This window comes from Vombatus ursinus, unplaced genomic scaffold (genome assembly GCF_900497805.2).
Source record: "Vombatus ursinus unplaced genomic scaffold, bare-nosed wombat genome assembly UNPS02014818.1, whole genome shotgun sequence".
Taxonomy (NCBI): Eukaryota; Metazoa; Chordata; class Mammalia; order Diprotodontia; family Vombatidae; genus Vombatus; species Vombatus ursinus.
This window is the reverse complement of record NW_020954596.1, coordinates 10,027,912-10,046,343: the sequence shown is the minus strand read 5'-3', so window position 1 is coordinate 10,046,343 and position 18,432 is coordinate 10,027,912. Positions and strand designations below refer to the sequence as shown.

At 36.2% G+C, this 18,432-nt stretch overlaps 1 protein-coding gene across 4 annotated transcripts in view; it reads right to left on the bottom strand.

The window, feature by feature from the left end:
* Window positions 1-18,432, bottom strand: part of HTT (huntingtin) — a 211,461-nt gene that overhangs the window by 79,270 nt on the left and 113,759 nt on the right. For all 4 annotated transcript variants that reach the window (XM_027836315.1, XM_027836318.1, XM_027836316.1 and 1 more), the window contains 6 exons: window positions 17,910-18,046; window positions 15,180-15,296; window positions 12,817-12,939; window positions 12,184-12,422; window positions 10,957-11,099; window positions 7,948-8,155 (listed from right to left, as the gene is read on the bottom strand). In XM_027836315.1, coding sequence (XP_027692116.1) covers window positions 7,948-8,155; window positions 10,957-11,099; window positions 12,184-12,422; window positions 12,817-12,939; window positions 15,180-15,296; window positions 17,910-18,046 — 967 coding nt within the window. The remainder of the gene's footprint in view (window positions 1-7,947; window positions 8,156-10,956; window positions 11,100-12,183; window positions 12,423-12,816; window positions 12,940-15,179; window positions 15,297-17,909; window positions 18,047-18,432) is intronic.

Below are 18,432 nucleotides of genomic sequence, written 5' to 3'. Positions count from 1 at the left end.
TTTGCCTCAGTTTCCTCATCTGTAAATTGAGCTGGAGAAGGAAATGGCAAACCACTCCAGTATCTCTACAAAGAAAACCCTACATGATGTCATGTAGAGTCAGACACGATTGAAAAAACAACTTAACAACAATATCTGTCTTGGGCAAAAACTGGAGATAAGAAAATTAACTGGGACATGAACTAAATAGGAAAGAAGAGGAAACAGGTTGAACTGCATTTTAGAACTGAATAGTTATTTCAACAATTCCACAAATTTTCAATTCCCTGAGACAAAAAAACAAAACAAAACACTATCCTATCTTTTAAACACCAATACTCTCCCAATGATGTTATATTGCATTGAATCAGGGACTGCCATAGCTCCTAATCATCAAAATTGCCAGTACCCCATGGGGCACCAAAATCATACACGGTGGCAGTGGACTATAGAATATTTCTAATGTTAAGATCTATAGTGTGCCACTGAAGGCATTACTCAGGAAATAACCTGCAAAGGACAAGGGTCACTGATTCTAGTGCTTTCAGCAACCACAGTGCACACTGAGCTGATAGTTAATTAACACCCTCATCATTTTTCACAGAAACTTCTATTACACAATATCTTCCACAGCCTTTTCTGTTCAGATAACATCTGTATGTACGTTCTATATACTTCGGTAGATCCTTGGGCTCACTGATGTAGCTATTACTTTTCTCGTAAGTCATTCATATCTTCATATCCTATGTGACTCATGTCAATATTTTCTCACAGATGTTCCTTTTTAAAATTTTACTTTTGTTTTTATTTTCAGTTCCAAATATTCTCCTCCTCTTCACCCCTTCTGTTACCCATTGAGAAGGCAAGAAGTATGATGCCTATTATACATATGAAGTCATGCAAACATGCTGCCTCCTCCTCTCCCCGCCCCAAAAAAAGGGAAGAAAAATAAAGAAAGTGAAAAAAATATGCTTCAATCTGCACTCAGAGTTTATCAGTTCTCTCTCTGGAGGTGGAGGGCATTTCTCATATTCTCACAGATGTTCTAAAGAGGATATATCTAATGTGTTAAAAGTCTAACTCTGGGTTTTGTTTTTTTTTTAAATTTCATGGGTACTACCGTAGTAGTTGGGCTGTCTACCTCTTATTCCTCGTTCTTCTGGAATGAAGAATATACTTCCTTTTCTGATAATACATTTCCCAGATGATATCCCTTATTATTAATGCTTGGGAAAGGTACTTGATACTTACCCCTATTAAAATTCATCTGATTATGTGCCAGCCTATACAGATCTTTTTGTATCATAATTTTATCATCTAGTATATTAGCATTGTAATCACATCACAGGAAGTCATTCACAGATTTGATGAACATAAGGGCACCTACATTTTCATGTTAGCCATAGATAAAAAGTTATGTGCATAAGACAGGAAGGAAGACAAAGCTATCCAGCAGACCATTAAAGTCCTCAGCTTAGGCTGCCATCAATCCATTAATCGATATTATTATGCATAGTTTTGAAACTAGTTATTAACGAATTAGGCTAACTGTACTATCATAAAGCTAACAATTTTCCATGTTATTCAGAAACTAAAGACTGCAAAATACCTTATGAAAATCCATTTTCAACCTACCAGCTTGGTAACCTTTTAAAAAAAGAAAATGAGTTCATCATGATGTGTTAAGAATTAATACAAAATAACTATGTGAGATCACTGCTTCCCTCTTAAGTGCCCACAAGCCACCTTCTCTAATAATCTAAACTAGAATTTTTCCAAGGACTGATGCCAAGTTTATTTGTCTATCATTTTCAAAATTCACTTTATTTCTGAATATAAGGATATCATATGCTTCTCTCCTGTTTTTCACAGACTCTTACTTTTATAATTCCTCAAAGAGCACTTAAAGCATTTCAATTATCACATCTATGAATTTTTTCAGTATCTTAGGATACCATTTTTCTGATCTAGGAATATGAAGTCATTTCAATTCTCAGTGCTCTCATAATCTTAACACCCTTGGCTAAAATTCTCACTTAGTCATGTATAATCCACCTTTCCCTGATAAGAATCACATGCTTTGACTGAAAAAAGGAAAGGAAAATAGGAGATAAGTAAATGCACTCTTGCTAGTTGCTACAAAATAGCAAGCTTGCCACCTTCCTCTTGCCTCAAATAAATTTACAGAGACCATGTTCATTGTTCTTCATATCTTCCCCAAGTCCCAGAACATTTCTGGTCTTTGGCCTTTCTGAAATCACAATTCTTCCTACGTTATGTGCCAGGTTTTTTTTTCCCCATGTTTTATATGTATCCTTTTAAAATCAAAGCATGTTATCAGGAATCTCTCTTTTCAAGAATCCTACATTCAAGTAGAAGTATTCAACAAGCAAATCAATAAGTATAGACTTAATATGAGGAAGGAGTGAGGACTACCAATCTGAGCAAACATTCCCCAACTTCTCAGTTCAGTGAGCTTCAGGTCTCAATAATTTTTTCAAAGTGCCCCTAGGCTAAAAGAAAAACCTAATGGTTCTCCTTATTATGGAGTTAGGTTCAAAAATTTAATAAGTAGTTAGGTCCCAACAACTTAGTAACCATTTGATAAAAAACAGCTAAGTCTATATTAGTGCAAATAATGATTCTGGTAAAGTGGTCACATTATTCGAATAAACACTATTTGAAGTTATAATTGTCTGTAAAATATGGTCATTGGTTCCAGTAAAATGAAAATATTCAATGAAAATGTTTAAAAATTAGTTTTTCATCCACTTAATGTAACTTAAAAGGAAAGCATAAGAAAAATATTTTTTGGATTCAAGTTTATCACAAGGTAAGAGAGAAATTATAGATAGCAAATTTTAAAAAATTAAAAAATTACCAAATATTGTACCTAAAGATAAGCCTACCAAGATGATATAACAAAAACATCATTACTATCATTTAAAATATTTTAGCACCATAGACCAAAATGTTCTTGTTCTCTCTCTTTCTCTCTGTCTTTCCCTCTCTCTTTTTTAAGGCAATTGGGGTTAAGTGACTTGCCCAGGGTCACAGAGCTATTAAGTGTCAAGTGTTTGGTCTGAGGCTGGATTTGAACTCAGGTCCTCCTGACTGCAGGGCTGGTGCTCTATCCACAGCGCCATCTAGCTGCCCCTAAAATGTTCTTTCTTTAAGTCTTCATATATACATCAGCAGGTGCAGAGTTTTATACACATCACAGTGAATTTGCATGCCTACTTTCTCATAAAATGAACTAAGTATTACCTAAAATCAATAATTCTTTAAGTGCAACATTTTTGCCCTTGCAATATTTTCAAAAGTTGGGCTAAAATATCTTGAATACCAGTCTTCCAAAACAATTTAAGTAACAGATACTTTCTCATATTAAATGCCAAAGAACTGGAATTGATCAATGGTTGCAACCTTTCAGAGCAGGAGGATTTCAAAACCAATAAAGAAGCAGTGATTTTCATTTAAAATCTCTTTCTGCAATATTTCCTAATAAAATTGTTAGGCAATCCTCAGACATTTCCAATGCTGAGTTTTCTTTCTTAGAAATATAAGTTCTTGAAGGCATTCTCTTCTGGAATAAGCCTGTTTTATCCACATTACAAATCTATTGATCAGTGTATCCACCTTCTTGGATTATTTTATACAAAACATCAGGCTAGTTAGCAGCCATGTCATCATCTATACTGGCTGCCTTTCTGGTAATTTTAACGTTACACAACTGAACTCTATTTTTAAAGCAATTACTAAAGCAATTCAACCAACCAATGCTTGTGGTAAAAGTGTCTTCACTATCCACTTCATTTCCATTTTCTTTCACTATCTTAAATAAACTTGAAGCTTTTCTCTGAATGGCTGCTCTGCTAAGAGGAATGTACTTTTGATTGCAATCTTCAATTAATTCAGCTAACAGACTCTCCATTTCTATCACTGTAATGCTTCTATTTCTTGTAGTTGTTTGCAAAACACAAAAAAAGCTGATGTAACTCTGACTTTTTTCTTTTATTCTGCCGTGTTTTATAATATTCTGTATAGTAGATTCAGGCATTCTGACATCTCACCCTATTTTAGAGTTGCTATGACCACATTCATGCCATTCAATTACATCAAATTTTTGTTCTAATATAACAACAAGCCTCTTCTTTTTTTGTGCTGAAAGTGTTTCCACATGAAGTATTCTTCCTTTTGTTTATTTTGTTAAGGGCTCTTTAAAAAAAAAATTAAACTATCGGTATTATAGCATGTAGTAGCAAATCACATCCCTCAGTCATGACAGGCAAGTGCAGACTGACAAGTTAAAACCTGTAACCAGCTCATACATATCATATTAATTGAATTGTAGCTTGCATATGACCTGGTATCATTTCATAATTCACACTGAATAAAATTTCACATTATTCAAATTCACACTGTGACCTAGTTATAGATTTCAATCACTGACAGGATCACAGAATCGATAGCAACTACACACAAAAACAAAGAAAGGAGAAAGTTTAAGAAATTCCTGGCATAGCCAAAAGTACAAATAAACAAAAACATATTTCAAATATTCGAAAACATTAAAAAAAATGTAGCACAGTCTAATGCTGAAACTGTGAAATACCTTGAACTACGAGTTCAGGCAATGTCTGACAAATTTCAAGCACTGTTGTGTTTACCTCAAAAATCTAAACACCTCAGGGCACCCCTGAGTTCGCTATGGCATTCACCATCCTGATCAAAGAATCAGAGACGTAGAGCTGGAAGAAATGTTCCAAGTAGGGAGGCCCTGGGTGGTATACTGAGAAAGAAGGAAGTTTAGAAGCCAGCAGCAGGAGTGGTTTGGCTCAGATACCAAGCTCAGAGAAGGAACTCAGTTCTAGCATTTAGCTTAGCCTGTAAAGGAATAACCAAGGTGCTTACATGTAACTCCAGACCCTACAATTCTACCACTTCGAACCAGAGAGATTTTCAGCTGGCTTTTAGGGATGGAATACAGCAGCAATCTACTCTTGCACAGACTCAAAGACAGGTTATGAATTCACAAAGTTCAGTGCAGTAATCAAGACTATGCCCTGGGTTAGATCACTTTGGGAACACTGGAAGTTTGAAGGTCCCCAAACTGTTTGATACCCAAAGAAAGAAGCAACAGGAATAGCCTAGACATTCCCTCCAAAAAATCCTGCAGAACTCAGCTACAACATCAGGTCCAAAGTCAGGAAGTAGACTGGAACAATGAGCAAACCAAAAATGAAGCCCACCATAATTGGCTTCCTTTATAATGGTGTCAGGAATGCACAAGACACAAAGGCAGAAGAGAGTAATTCCAAAACACTGACAAGTAAAGCCTCAGAGAAAACACAGCCTGGGCACAAACTCAACTAGAATTTCTGGAAGAAATGAAGCAAGAGTTTTTAAAAAAGAGTTTTAAAAGGTTTTTATAAGTAGAAGGACAGCACATGAGGAAAAAATTGGAAAAGTAATAAGAGCTTTGGAAGAAAGAATTGGAAAGGGAATTTAAAAGCTTAGTACAAGAGGTATAAAGCCTTGCCCAAGCAAAAAACTCCCTGAAAATTAGAATACACCAAACAGAAGTCAATAACTTCATAGGGAATAATAATAAACCATTTCTATAATGAATTTTGTTTTAAAGTTTTTTTCACATATTTACAACTCTTTGCCTTGTCAAAGCAGGCAAAAAGGGATTATTTCCATTTTACAGACGAGGAAATTGAACCCTGGAGAAGTGAAGTAACGTGGTAACAGCCAGGGCATGGCAGAAGTAGGACTGAACGCCAACCTGCTGCTCTAAATCAGTGCTCTCTCCATTAGATCACCCTAGCTCTTAAAACACATTTCATCCGGACTTTAGTAAAGAATCTGTGAGCATTGGGATGAGAAAACACTGGAACAGACAAACAAGTCTGTTTACAAAAATATTTAAAAGTAGAAAGGAATGAAGGAAGAACAAAGAATCATGAACTCATCCACAAAGCCTGTTGTGGAGAGTAGAAAGCATGTAACACTTAAATCAAGAGACAAATGGACTAGAGGAAAGCCTAGGAGGAAAAAAAGGAAGAGAAATAGGAAAAGGGACAGAATTTAAGCTTGTATTTACTGAGAGTATCAGAAACAGAAACACAGTAACCTGAACATCTAAGGAAATTAGCTTGGCTTATTTGATTGTGGGAAAAGAATCAAAGCATGCCGGAATATAGATTTTAGAGAGATCTACTGAAGAAAAGAAAAAAAAAAGAAAACCTAGGGAGAGCAAATGAGTTGCTTAAGATCATGCACAAAAATACACAGAGCCTTAACACTTTCAGAATTCACAATTCCTGTCCAGTATAAGCAAAAGTCTCCCAACCATCATTTACCTAACCAGTTCATGAGCATACTGAGCAAGGCTCTCACTTGGGAACACTTCTCAGTGAGGGAAGTGTGTTATCATTGACAACCCTTTGAAACCTAAAGCTGTTCTAGGTGGAGAAAGAAAACATGAGAGAAGTGTTCCCCCTACCAACAACCAAAAAACTGGCACTGTTTTTTTTAATTCCTTTGTAAAGGAATGAGTAATGATATCTAAAATCTCTTTAACAGTAGTTAATATCCTTTCAACATAGTAGTAGTAGTAGTAGTAGTAGTAGTAGCAGCAGTAGTAGTAGTAGTAGTAGTAGTAGTAGTAGTAATACCCTTTATAAGAATAGTTAGGGGCAGCTAGATGGCGCAATTGATAAAGCACTGGCCCTAGTGTCAGGAGGACCTGAGTTCAAATCTGGCCTCAAACACTTGACACTTACTAGCTGTGTGACCCTGGGCAAGTCACTTAACCCCGATTGCCTAGCCCCCCCCAAAAAAAATTTTTTTTTAACTTTTTAACTGTCTGAGGCTGCTGGTCACACAATATGAAAAGTGTTGGGCCTGAAGTCAGAAAGACCTGGATTCAAATCTGCCTCAAACAATTACCAGCTATTGACCCCGGGCAAGTCACTTAACTTCTGTTTGCTTCAGTTTCCTCATTTGTAAAGTGTGGATAATAATAGCACCTAATTCCCATGGTTGTTGTGAGGCTGAAATGAGATAATAATTATAGAGCACTTAGCACAGTGCCTGGCACATAATAAGCACTATATAAATGTTAGTTGTTACTGTTGTTATTGTTATGAGATTGGTTACTTTGTAATTTCCTGAAAGTTTTTAAATAATAGAAAACTGTATGGGTGAATGTCAGATCACGGTCAAGGAGGGAGAGTTTCCCCTTAACCTCTACTGCCTCATCAAAAAGAAAAAAAAAAAGGAGGGAGAGTTTTGAATATAAAAGTGGACTCCACAAAAAGTAGGACAACTTTCATGCTTGAGCTGCTGGACTTCAATACATGGAGTATTGTTTAATGAGCAGAGTGCTATTATGAGTCATTTAACAAACAACCATGGCTAGATTCCTTCTATCTATTAATATAAATCAAGATAGCCCAGGCAATAAACTATGCCCTTCAATGTTGACAAGAGGTTTTCCTAAACTAATTTAAAATTTTTCTACATAATTATTTTGTTAAGCATAACAAGCCCCATATTTAAACATTTAACTGTTAATGAAGTTAGGATATTGCAAAATATCCTAACTACAGAATCAATTTAAGAACTAGAACATAGTAAGAGGGATATTATGGCAATACCATAACAAAAATAACTATCTAATGGAAAAATACCACCCCCCCAAAAAAAAACCTCATGAGAGAAAGCCCCCTTTAAAAGAACCTGCTACTTTGAATGCATTTTGTCATAGCATACGTTCTACACAACATGCAGGGTCCAACTATTACATGGTAAAAGATTCATGTAGAGTAGAATTCAACAAAGTCCCCATAATCCTGAAAAATGCATACCCCTAGGAGCATCCATATCTTGAACAACTAGCACTCTACATGCTAAATGCCTGCCTTGCACCTGAAATAACGAATAGCTTTAAACTCTTACTTTGGTGTCTGATGCACTTCGGACCACCAGTTGTAGTTGGTATAGTTGACAAGCAGTAGAATCTGACACCACAGGAGCACTAAAGAAGGATGTGTAGGAATCATAGACCGTACCAATTCACTCAGGCTTTCCAAGGTATAAAAGCTGCCATCAGAGCCATCACCGGTAAAGAGTCTAGTGGCAGCTGCAGTGATTCTCCTGAACATTCCTAAAAACGAATGAAAAATTAAACAATTTAGGGGAAGATATCCCTGATCCTCATTGCAATTCAATATGAAATACCTACAGAAAAGTTGATGAAAAGATATTTTTCTTTCATTCAAAAATCCAAGGTATTTAGGACATGGGATTTCAACAAAAAGATTCCAGAATCTTTGATAAACATTCATTTAAATTTCCACTGAAATCTTCCTCCTAGACTTCACTATGCAATGGAGATGTCCATCAGTTTGTAAAGCCTCTGACAGCACAGCCTAAGCTCTTACTATCCATGCTACGCTGGAAAGGCTTAAAGGACAGGCAAGAGATGGTGTGCAGCTATAGTTCAAAGATCAGAACTAAGACGACTCTGTGTGTGTGTGTGTGTGTGTGTGTGTGTGCTGGGGAAAGCTGGCATCTGATCAGCAGAGGGAATGCCATATTACACTGATGAAGGATTCTGAGTATGAGAATTGTGTAGAAGACAGACTTGGTGTTGGAGTTAGGAAGACTCAAATCCCACCTCGGACACACTCGTAGTTGTGTGAATGCGTAAATCACAAACTCTCTGAGCCTCACTTAAATCATCTATAAAATGGAGATAAGATCTATGATACCGACTTCATATGTTGTTGTGAAGCCAATTTAAGATAATATGTAAAGCACTTTGCACACTTTAAAGTACCATGTAATTACCAGTTATTATTATTAGTGAAGTACTTAAAACAAGATTGGCACATTAGCCTTTTTATAGGTAAAGAAAGAACTTATTTTTCCTGTCATCCCTATGTCACCAACACCACAAACACACTCGGGACTACTTCTTCATTTAAAGTTCCCAAAGGGCCTTGGGACAACAGTCATCAGTTTTTGGCTATGAAATCAGGGAGGTAGCTCCCCACCCTAGGATGCTGACACTAAGAACGGTATGACATTGTACGTTAACCTCAAACCACCACCCCCTCTTCCAAATAAAACAACCCACAGTCAACTTGGTCAAAGAACACATGTGCCACTTGGGGTCACAGTGCCCTGAAATCCTTTCACAGAGGGTGGATCCTATTCTTGCTGAAAATAGACAGAGAAAGAAAAATTTTACCAGAGGCCACATAGCCCAACATGAAAGTTCCCTAGAGAAGAGAAAACAAAAACATGGTGGCCAACATCATGCCATAGGCATATGAGTTTTAATACATGCTACCAGAATACTTAAAGTAAAAAAAATGTTCTGTTCACTTCAATACTCTGGCATAAAATGAATCATCCTAAGAAAACAGAAACACTAAGAAAACAGGCACTGCAGCAACATGCCTAATTGCTATTTCAACAAGGCTCCATGCCAGCTTTCTCTGTGTTTCAGGTAAAACCCCTCTATGGACTAAATGATTTCATTTGCCCCCTTTTTTGTCAAAAATACAAACTCAGTCTAAATATGTTTTTATTTCTCCCAACTATGACCTCAAAGAGCATTTGCCCTGAGGCTACTGTAACTCTCACATACCATATAACCAAGCAAGGGTAAGACTGGTATGGAAGGATTATTCATCTAACTCTATAAAATTATTCCTCCTTAATTAGTTCACTTAAGCAACTGTAAAAACCTGAGTATATTCAAAAGCCCTTTTTCTCCAATATCTTAGGTCTCTTGTCCAAGTGGTCAGAAACTAAATTCCGGTGAACTATGAAAAAGTTATCGATACCTGATACTTCCATATTTTCACTATACTCTGCAATCCTTTGCAAGTTGTTCATTCAACAAGGCATTTATTAAGTACCTACTATGAATGAGGCACTGTGCTAAGCACTAGGGATACAAAGACAAAAAACAAAATCAGCCCTTGCCCTCAAAAGGGCAAAGTGGGGCAGATCTAAACATGTATACAGATAGAGGGTCGTAAGAGAGAAACAAAGAAGCCAGTCTGGTTGGGCCACTGAGTGGAGAAGCAGCAATAACCCTGTTAATATGTGACAAAGTATTTTCACACTCATCCTTAATGGACCACATTAACACTTAAGTATAACAAGATTTATGACAACTCTTTTATAAGCCTGTAATAATTCTACCATCTAGTGTCTTGCAGAATAGACATTCTAGAACCTATTAAAATAAGAAAAACACAGAAGCATAAAATAAATTAGGGTCTGGGATTTTCCTCCTATTTCATAAATATCTTCTGAAGTGCTCAAAAAACTCTCAGGCCCTGGTTTATTTTAAGGTTTTATATTTAGTAATACCCCCCAAAGTAAGTCTTTTTGTCAAAAATACAAGTAAAAAATTTTTATTTAATTTTTTAAAATTTAATTTAACTAAATTTTAAAAAGAATTGAATATTGGGGCATGGTCAACATAAAGAAAAATAAAAAAAGAATTCCTCCTCATCAGTGCTATCAATAGCCAAACATTCACTAAGTGCTTAGGAGGAGCTGGGTGATGCAGTGGCAAGAACACTGGGCCCAGAGGCTGGAAGACCAGAATTTAAATCTGCCCTCAGATACTTACTAGCTGTGTGACCATGGCTCAGTTTCCTCATCTGTAAAATGGAGATAATACCGGCCCTGCCTCCCAGGGTATTATGAGGATCACATGAGATAATGTTTGCTAAAAGCTTGGCCCAGTGTCTGGCACATGGTAGATCCTATATAAATGTCAGCTGCTCTCATTAGTACTGCTTCAGTGTGCATGGCTAGTGTTAGGCACTACCCAAAGAGAGCCACACACACAGTGCAGCCTCTGCTTCCAGGAACGCTGGGATGTGACACAGTGAATAGGACAGCACCAAGTGAAGTAAAGGGCTGCTCTGCCACCCGTACCTGACTTGAAGATATGTATCAGGCACATCAGCAGCGTACCCAGTTCTTGGCAATAGAATGTGTGCTGCTGTTCAGTCATCTCCACTTTCAGCTGCTTCATAACAATGTCCTCTAGAAGAATGCCCACCAGTTGTAAGAGGAATCTTAAAAGAAGAGTAAGTAGAGATTAGGCCAGGGGGTTATTTCGAAATCATGTGGAAAACACATAGACTTTCTTCCTCCCAAATGAGTACATACTGGGGAGGTTAATACAATAATCCAGGCAACAGAGGAGGGCCTGACCAAAGGTAAGGGGCATGGCAATGGAACACAGGGAGATATTTATGAAGAAGTGACAGTATTTGGTGACTGACTGGATGTGGGAGTAAAGAGGAAAGTAAAAATCCAAGGTAACAATGAGATCTCAAGGGAAAGTCACTAAGAGAATAATAGTGTCAACAACAACAGGGATATCCGGAAGGAGAACAGGTCTAACAAGCTCCCAAACCTCTGGCCATGTGTGTTATTTATATTTGTAAGTTTAGGAGAGGAGGAATAAGGAGATTTGAAAGTTATTTTATCAATAAAAGAAGTCATCTACAACTCAGCTATATTTGCTTCCTTCACACCATCCCATCTCTACAACTCTTATTTTCACAGCAAATTAACAATTAAAAACTGTTTGGCAGATGGCACACAATAAAGTACTTCTGTTTGTTTATTAAAAAGTATGATCTGTGCAAACAGGAAGTGAAGAAAGCATTTGTATAGGACTGCTGAGCATAACTAAATCAATATTTTCAATCCTTATAGACTAATCCATGTTGAGAATTAGTTTAACTGACTGGTTCGTCTACTATAAAAGGCCCATTTCAGTCAAGCCACGATCTCTATAACCTGATAAACCCCAGGGTCCTAGAGAGCAAGGACTGCATATTATCAAATTTTGGCCTCATCGATGGCACTGAGCATAGAGCTCAGAACACAAGACTTGCCTAAATATATATGTTATCTTTCAGTGACACATATATAAAACTTATTCCTTCCTCTAAAATTCCTTAAGAATCTCACTTCCTAATCCTTCCATTTTATACAAGGTATATAAAGGAACTTAATCAACACTTGTTGACTTTCTTTGATAAACTGGAGCAATACCCAAAGGACAGGAGTTAGATCCATCCTAACTAATCACAAACTATTCCCATATGAAACTAAAGTCATAGAGACTTAAATGATATGAACACTTACCTGGAAAATGTTTCTTCTGGCAAACATTTGACTTGTTTCACTTCACTTTGATCTTCTGGTGTTAGCAAGCTACTACCTCCATCTCTTAATTTTTTAATTATTTGACATGAGATTAGATAAGGAGAGAAAGAGAGTTCCTGGATCCGAGAAAGAACAATGTCTTCAGTTGACTGGGATATAAGCACTCTCAGAATAGCTAGGATGCCTGATATCCACAACTGAACAGTGCTCACTGATGCCTAAAGAGGAAAGAACAGAAACATTACAAATATCCAATATTATAAATAGCAAGAAAAAAAATAAAGTAAATTTGTAGTATTTTTCCACTACTATATTATGAAGGGAAATTGCTTGCTTTTATACTATTTGCAAATAACTATTGACATTTTCATAATAATTATAATTTATACTGAACTAACAACCAACTCCTATTTATATGGCACTTTCATCACAATGTCCTGGTGAAATAGGTAATATATGTATCATCTCTACAAATGAGGATGGAGCCTCAGTGCAGGGAAGGGGCCTGCCCAAGTTCACACATCTAGTAAATTCTGGAATGAGGATTTGACCCCAATCTCCTCACTTGGGAGTATTTCAGCATACAAATAACGCAATATCTTCTATACTCACCATTGTATTGGGAGTAATGAACATACTTCGTAAAAGCATGTCTACAGGACGGAGGGATGAAGGAGCCAATATTTCAAATAAAGTGTTCAATACTCCAAGAGCTTCATGAGAATCAATATGCATCTGTAAAAATCAATAATTATAAGGCTCTATACATGTCAACTGGCAATGCTACAAAAATCAGTCTACAAAAAAAAGCAGTCACATCAAAAAAAGGTAAGAATAATTGAACATCTCTGTTCTTCAAATTTTCAACTTTCTTACTACTGAATCAAGTCCAATATAGGTCATGCCTGAATATCAGCTGTATTCCTGAAATGAAACTTACATGAAATTCTGAGATAGATAAATAAATCTATGAAGAAAAATAACCTGATCGAACACTGCATTCAAATTTTATGAGATACATTTAGAAATGTATGAAAATGTAGCCTATAGTAAAATATAGTAAGAGCATAACAGCAAAGCATGTAAAATATTTAGCATTATATGTAAATTGAGCAATGTATCAAGATACTCTGTGAAAAGGTTAAGTGATCCCTTCAGCCTAGTGATCTGTAAAGGTATTGTAACAACATTGAAATAAGTACTTTAGACATTAAACTTGCATCAAGAAATCCATTTTCTAATTTGGAATCTGACAACCTATTATAATTTCAATTCTTTAATTCAAATTTTCCTTCCTACTATGGAAAAAATGTTACACAACAAAGAAGGGAATAAAATTTTGGAAAACAGCTACTGATCTGCTATCAGAAACCTAGTTCAAATGATCAGCTCAACAATTTGTAAACTGTTAAATCTCAATTATTCACCACAAATCAGGGCTTTTTCCCCCTTCTTGTTTAAGTGGTCTCAAGACAAGAACACAACTAGTTAGCTCATGTCTGAGGCTAAGTAAAGTAGATAGAGAAAACACCAAAGTAAACATGTAAACTTTTGAGTTAATCCAAATGCTCATCGATTTCTTCACACTGTAAGAAATCTCAAACAATAATAATTTGATTAAATGGCTATCACTATTGATAGAATACTTCAGTCTATATGCAACATAAAATTTTACTTGATGGGCTGCATTATACAAGCCATACTTGAAAGAAAAATGAAGACTTGGTTAATCTCTTTGACTATTTAATGACAGCCTAATGCATCACCCTTTACTATGAACAAGCTCATAACCTGAACAATGTTAATAAAAGAGTTGCAATATACTTGCTTTGTACACTGAGATATTATTTATCCTGTTTTATTAGGGGAAGATGTCATTTTTGTGATCTTTTGCCTAAAATGCCCTGGACACTCTTCTCCTTTACCTGTTTGAATTTTTTTTTTTTTTTTTGTAAAACATATCCACTCTTTTTTTGACTAGGCAGTGGGGTTAAGTGACTTGCTCAGGGTCACGCAGCCAGTAAATGTCAAGTGTCTATGGCTGAATTTGAACTCAGGTCCTCCTAACTCCAGGGCTGGTGCTCTATCCACTGCACCACCTAGCTGCCCCCTACCTGTTTGAATTTGAATACCCATCCTAGCAGGACTAACTCAAATGCCATCTCCTCTATGAAGCTAATGAATGTGAAGCATTATATTTTCCTTTTAAACTAAAACCTACCTGAGGGGTGGAAAACCCAATATTCTAATAGAAGTAACAAAATGATTGGCATGAACCTAGACATGTCTTAATTCCCCATACACAACACTCCATATCCCATCCGTACCTTTACATCGAACTTTCCAGATGCCTAGAATAAATTCTCTCCTTGTCTCTCTTATAAAGTCCTTCGCTTCCTTAAAAATGTAGCTCAAGCAGTATCTTCCACACGAAGCCTTCCTAATCCTCTAAGCTGCTAGTGCCTCCACTCCCAAATTATTTTGTACTTAACTATTTTTCTTTATATGTATTTACTCACTTTATGTTTATGATGTGAATATTTATATATATATTTGCTGTCTCCCCCATTAAGATATAAGCTCCTTACAAGTAGGGATTGTTTCATTATTTGTACTCATATTCATCCCAAGGTAGTGCCTGGAACATAGTCAGTGCTTAATAAATGACTGACAGATTGATTAATTCGTCAATATGAAAGCTGATAACAATCAATCACCTTTTACAAGAGAAGCAGCTCCACTCAAAAAAATATACTGTATCACATGATTAATATGGAAATATGTTGTATATGACTTCACATATATAACTGATATCATATTGCCTGCCTTCTCAATGAGGAGGAAGGGGCTAGAGGGAAGGAGAGAATTGGGAAATGAAAATTTTTTAAATGAATGTTGAAATAAAATACAATTATAAAATATATGTATATATTGCGTTATTAACTCCTAACAATTAAAATGTTTTGAATACAAACCTGTTGTTTTGCTAACATTGGGAGAATGATGTCAGCTATTTGTCGAGATAATCTCTTCCATTTGTCTTCATTCTCCTTGTGACACTGCTGGAGGACTAGTATGAACATCTCTAATACCTTAAGAAGTATTTTTGTATAGTTAAAAATAAATCTGAACAGTACAAATAGTTTATTACTACATATAAGTTATTATTACATTTTTGTACATTATTAATAACGAAGTAGCAGGATATGAAAACTATCAAAAATGCATATAGTTCAAAGGGTGATGGAAAGAATCACAGGGGACCAAGCAGGCAATAGTAGATTATCAACAATGACTTGCACTCAAAAACCGGCTTAAAAGACATCATTAAGGACTTTTTGACAGGAAAAGGATGTGGGTCAATCATAAGAAGACAATTTGAGCGCCAGAGTGGTGTCTATGAAATATTTAAAAGAACCAGAAAAAGGCTGGTGACATATGGGCCAATATTCAACTAAGGATTTACAGAAAGATAAACTGACCAATAACAAAAGGCATGCAAGGGCTGCAACCTGCACCACTAAAGAAAGTATCCACATTGATCAAATCAAAGATTCCCTGAAATACTGAAGAAATTATAGCTGCAGATGTTTCAGGAGTGATTCAACCTTACAAACAGATGCCATATCTGTCTAGCATATTCATTCCCTTTGTATTATGTGATAGTGATGAAGTCAAGGTGAGGTTCAATGCCAGTGCCAACCAGTTGCAATTCGCCCAGACCACTAGGCATAGAAGCCAGGCCTAAACCTATTCAGCTATTTTGTAAAAACATGACACTGGTCTGAAGGTGTTCAAAGCTAAAAGTACACAAATAATCATAACCAGTAAATCATAACTATTGAAAAATTATTCAACTTTTATGCTGTATTTGCCCAGGACCATAGTACTACCAATTAGAGTAAATTCCCAAACACTGATAGCCAGGGAGTCTCTTCGCGCACTGTACTGCTAACTTACTAACGTGCTCTGCTTGAATTCTATACTCTTCTGTATAACATAGGTCACAGCTCAAGAGCTGGAAAAAATTTGAGGCCACTGAGTCCAAACTCCTAATTTTTACCTAAGGAAACCAAGGTCCAGGGAGCCTACTTACCCAAGGTCACACAAGCAGCAAACATCGGCAGAAAGATAGAAACCCAGATGCTCTGTCTGCAGAACCTGAGTTGCTTACACTGGAATACACTCTCCCTGCCCTGGACACCGCACCCCCCCAAATTCCACTCATCTGGGTTACATACTGTAATTTCCCTACTCATCACTTTATCTGTTTCAAGTAATTTAAACAAAATAAACTTTGACCAAGTCACTTCTCCAGTGAAAAACATTTTTACTGCCTATAAGGATAAAATATAAGCTTTTTTTTTTGATAGAACTTGTGATTTTCTTAATATAACTGATGCAAATTAACACTTACTCTTCAACTGACAATCTCAGTGTTGCCTCAGGTACTAAGAGGTTAAAGGCTTGCCCCAGTCACAGTCAAGTATGTACCAGAAAGAAGAATTGAGTCTAGATCTTGGGATGATGAAGTCAACTCATCATGTACTCACTACACTGTGCTGCCTCTTATAGACTCCTTCACCTGGCACTAATGACCCTTCACAAACCAACTCTCACACTTTTCCAGACTTATTTGTACAATCAAAGCTTAAGACAAACTGGACTCAAAGTGATTTTCCATCAAATCTTAAAATTCTATATCTTCATCACCTGCTCTCTTTCCCTCCTCTCTCGTATATACATCCTCACATTTCTTCCTCCTCCTCCACCACCACCACCAGTATACTCTGCACCTTCTCCCCATTGGAGAGTTCTCCCTAGAAATTCTATGGTGAGATAGGGCCCAAATAAGCCATTCATTATTCATTCTCTGGACTTTGCCACCATTCCCATTGTTTTATTAGTTCTTATCAAGTAAGGAATTTGAATTTCCTGAGTAATTTATGTTTTTGATCTCTGGTACTTTTTTTTATTTTTTTCAATTAACAAAAGTCTGTTTTCTTTCCCTCACATACTGTCATTTAAAAAAAAAATTATCACCACAAAAACTTTGTAACAAATAAGCATAGGCAAACAAAACAAATTCTTGTGTTGGTCATGTCCAAAAAATACATGCATCATTCTGCACCCTGGATCCATTGCCTCTTTATCAGAAGGTACTAGGTAGCATACTTGATCATCAGTCCTCTAGAACTGTGGGTGGTCACTGTGCTGATCACAGTCAATCTCTAGTTCTTTCAAAGAATCCTTATATGACACGTTATAGCCCACCTCTAAACACTCTCCAGCTTAACAGCACTTTTTCCAAAATGCGGTGCCCAGTAATAAACATGACGTCTCCATGAATATTTCCAATTAGAAGCGATTTCTTCCTCTTCTAAATATCCAAATCTTTGTTCTTACCAGTCACATAGCAATGCTTGTATTGTAGTTTTTTTATGCACATTCCTTAAATTACCTAATAGGCTGTAATCACGATCACAGGAATCAATTCTCATTCATCTGTGTATTACTTATTCAGGGGGACTAGCATGTAACAGACATTCAATGCCAGTTTGTTAAACTGACAAGTACCATACAGATGTGCTCTTTTATGCACTATGTAAATTAGAATAGGTTCAAAATAAATACACATTGATATCTAAATGATCAAAAAGGTAATTTAAAAATTTTAATAACACCACATGGCACATTCCTCTCACCTGATGGTACTGAATAAGTCTTAATAACATGGACACAGCCACCTCTTTTTGGGTCTCCAACTCTTTTCCAGCATCTGCTTTGTTTGTTCCTCTTAACACAAAGAGGTCGTGAACTATGGGCTGCAGAGCTGGTATGGCTGAGAAAATAAAGACATAACACATGGAGAATATATACAAGCAGTCTTTTCAAAGGTAACTTTAAAAGAATTTTTCAAGAAACAAAAAATAAATAAAACTTGACTCTACTTTTGATACTTCGGTTCTCCAAAGTCAAATCAAAGTTTCAAAATTGGCTATTTTTGCCCTTGCTACCATGCCATCACAGAAAGCGGAGGATTTTCTAAACCAAGTACTGCTGGTTTGATAAAAGCTTTTGAAGAAAATATTAGAATTTTCATACTTAAAAAAAAAAGATAGTAAATTTAAACCCAAAATCCTCTGGAAAAAACAAATCAAAAAAACATAAACAAAAGGCTTCTGTGTCTTCTGCACTACCTATTTAAAGTTTTAGATGAAAAGACTG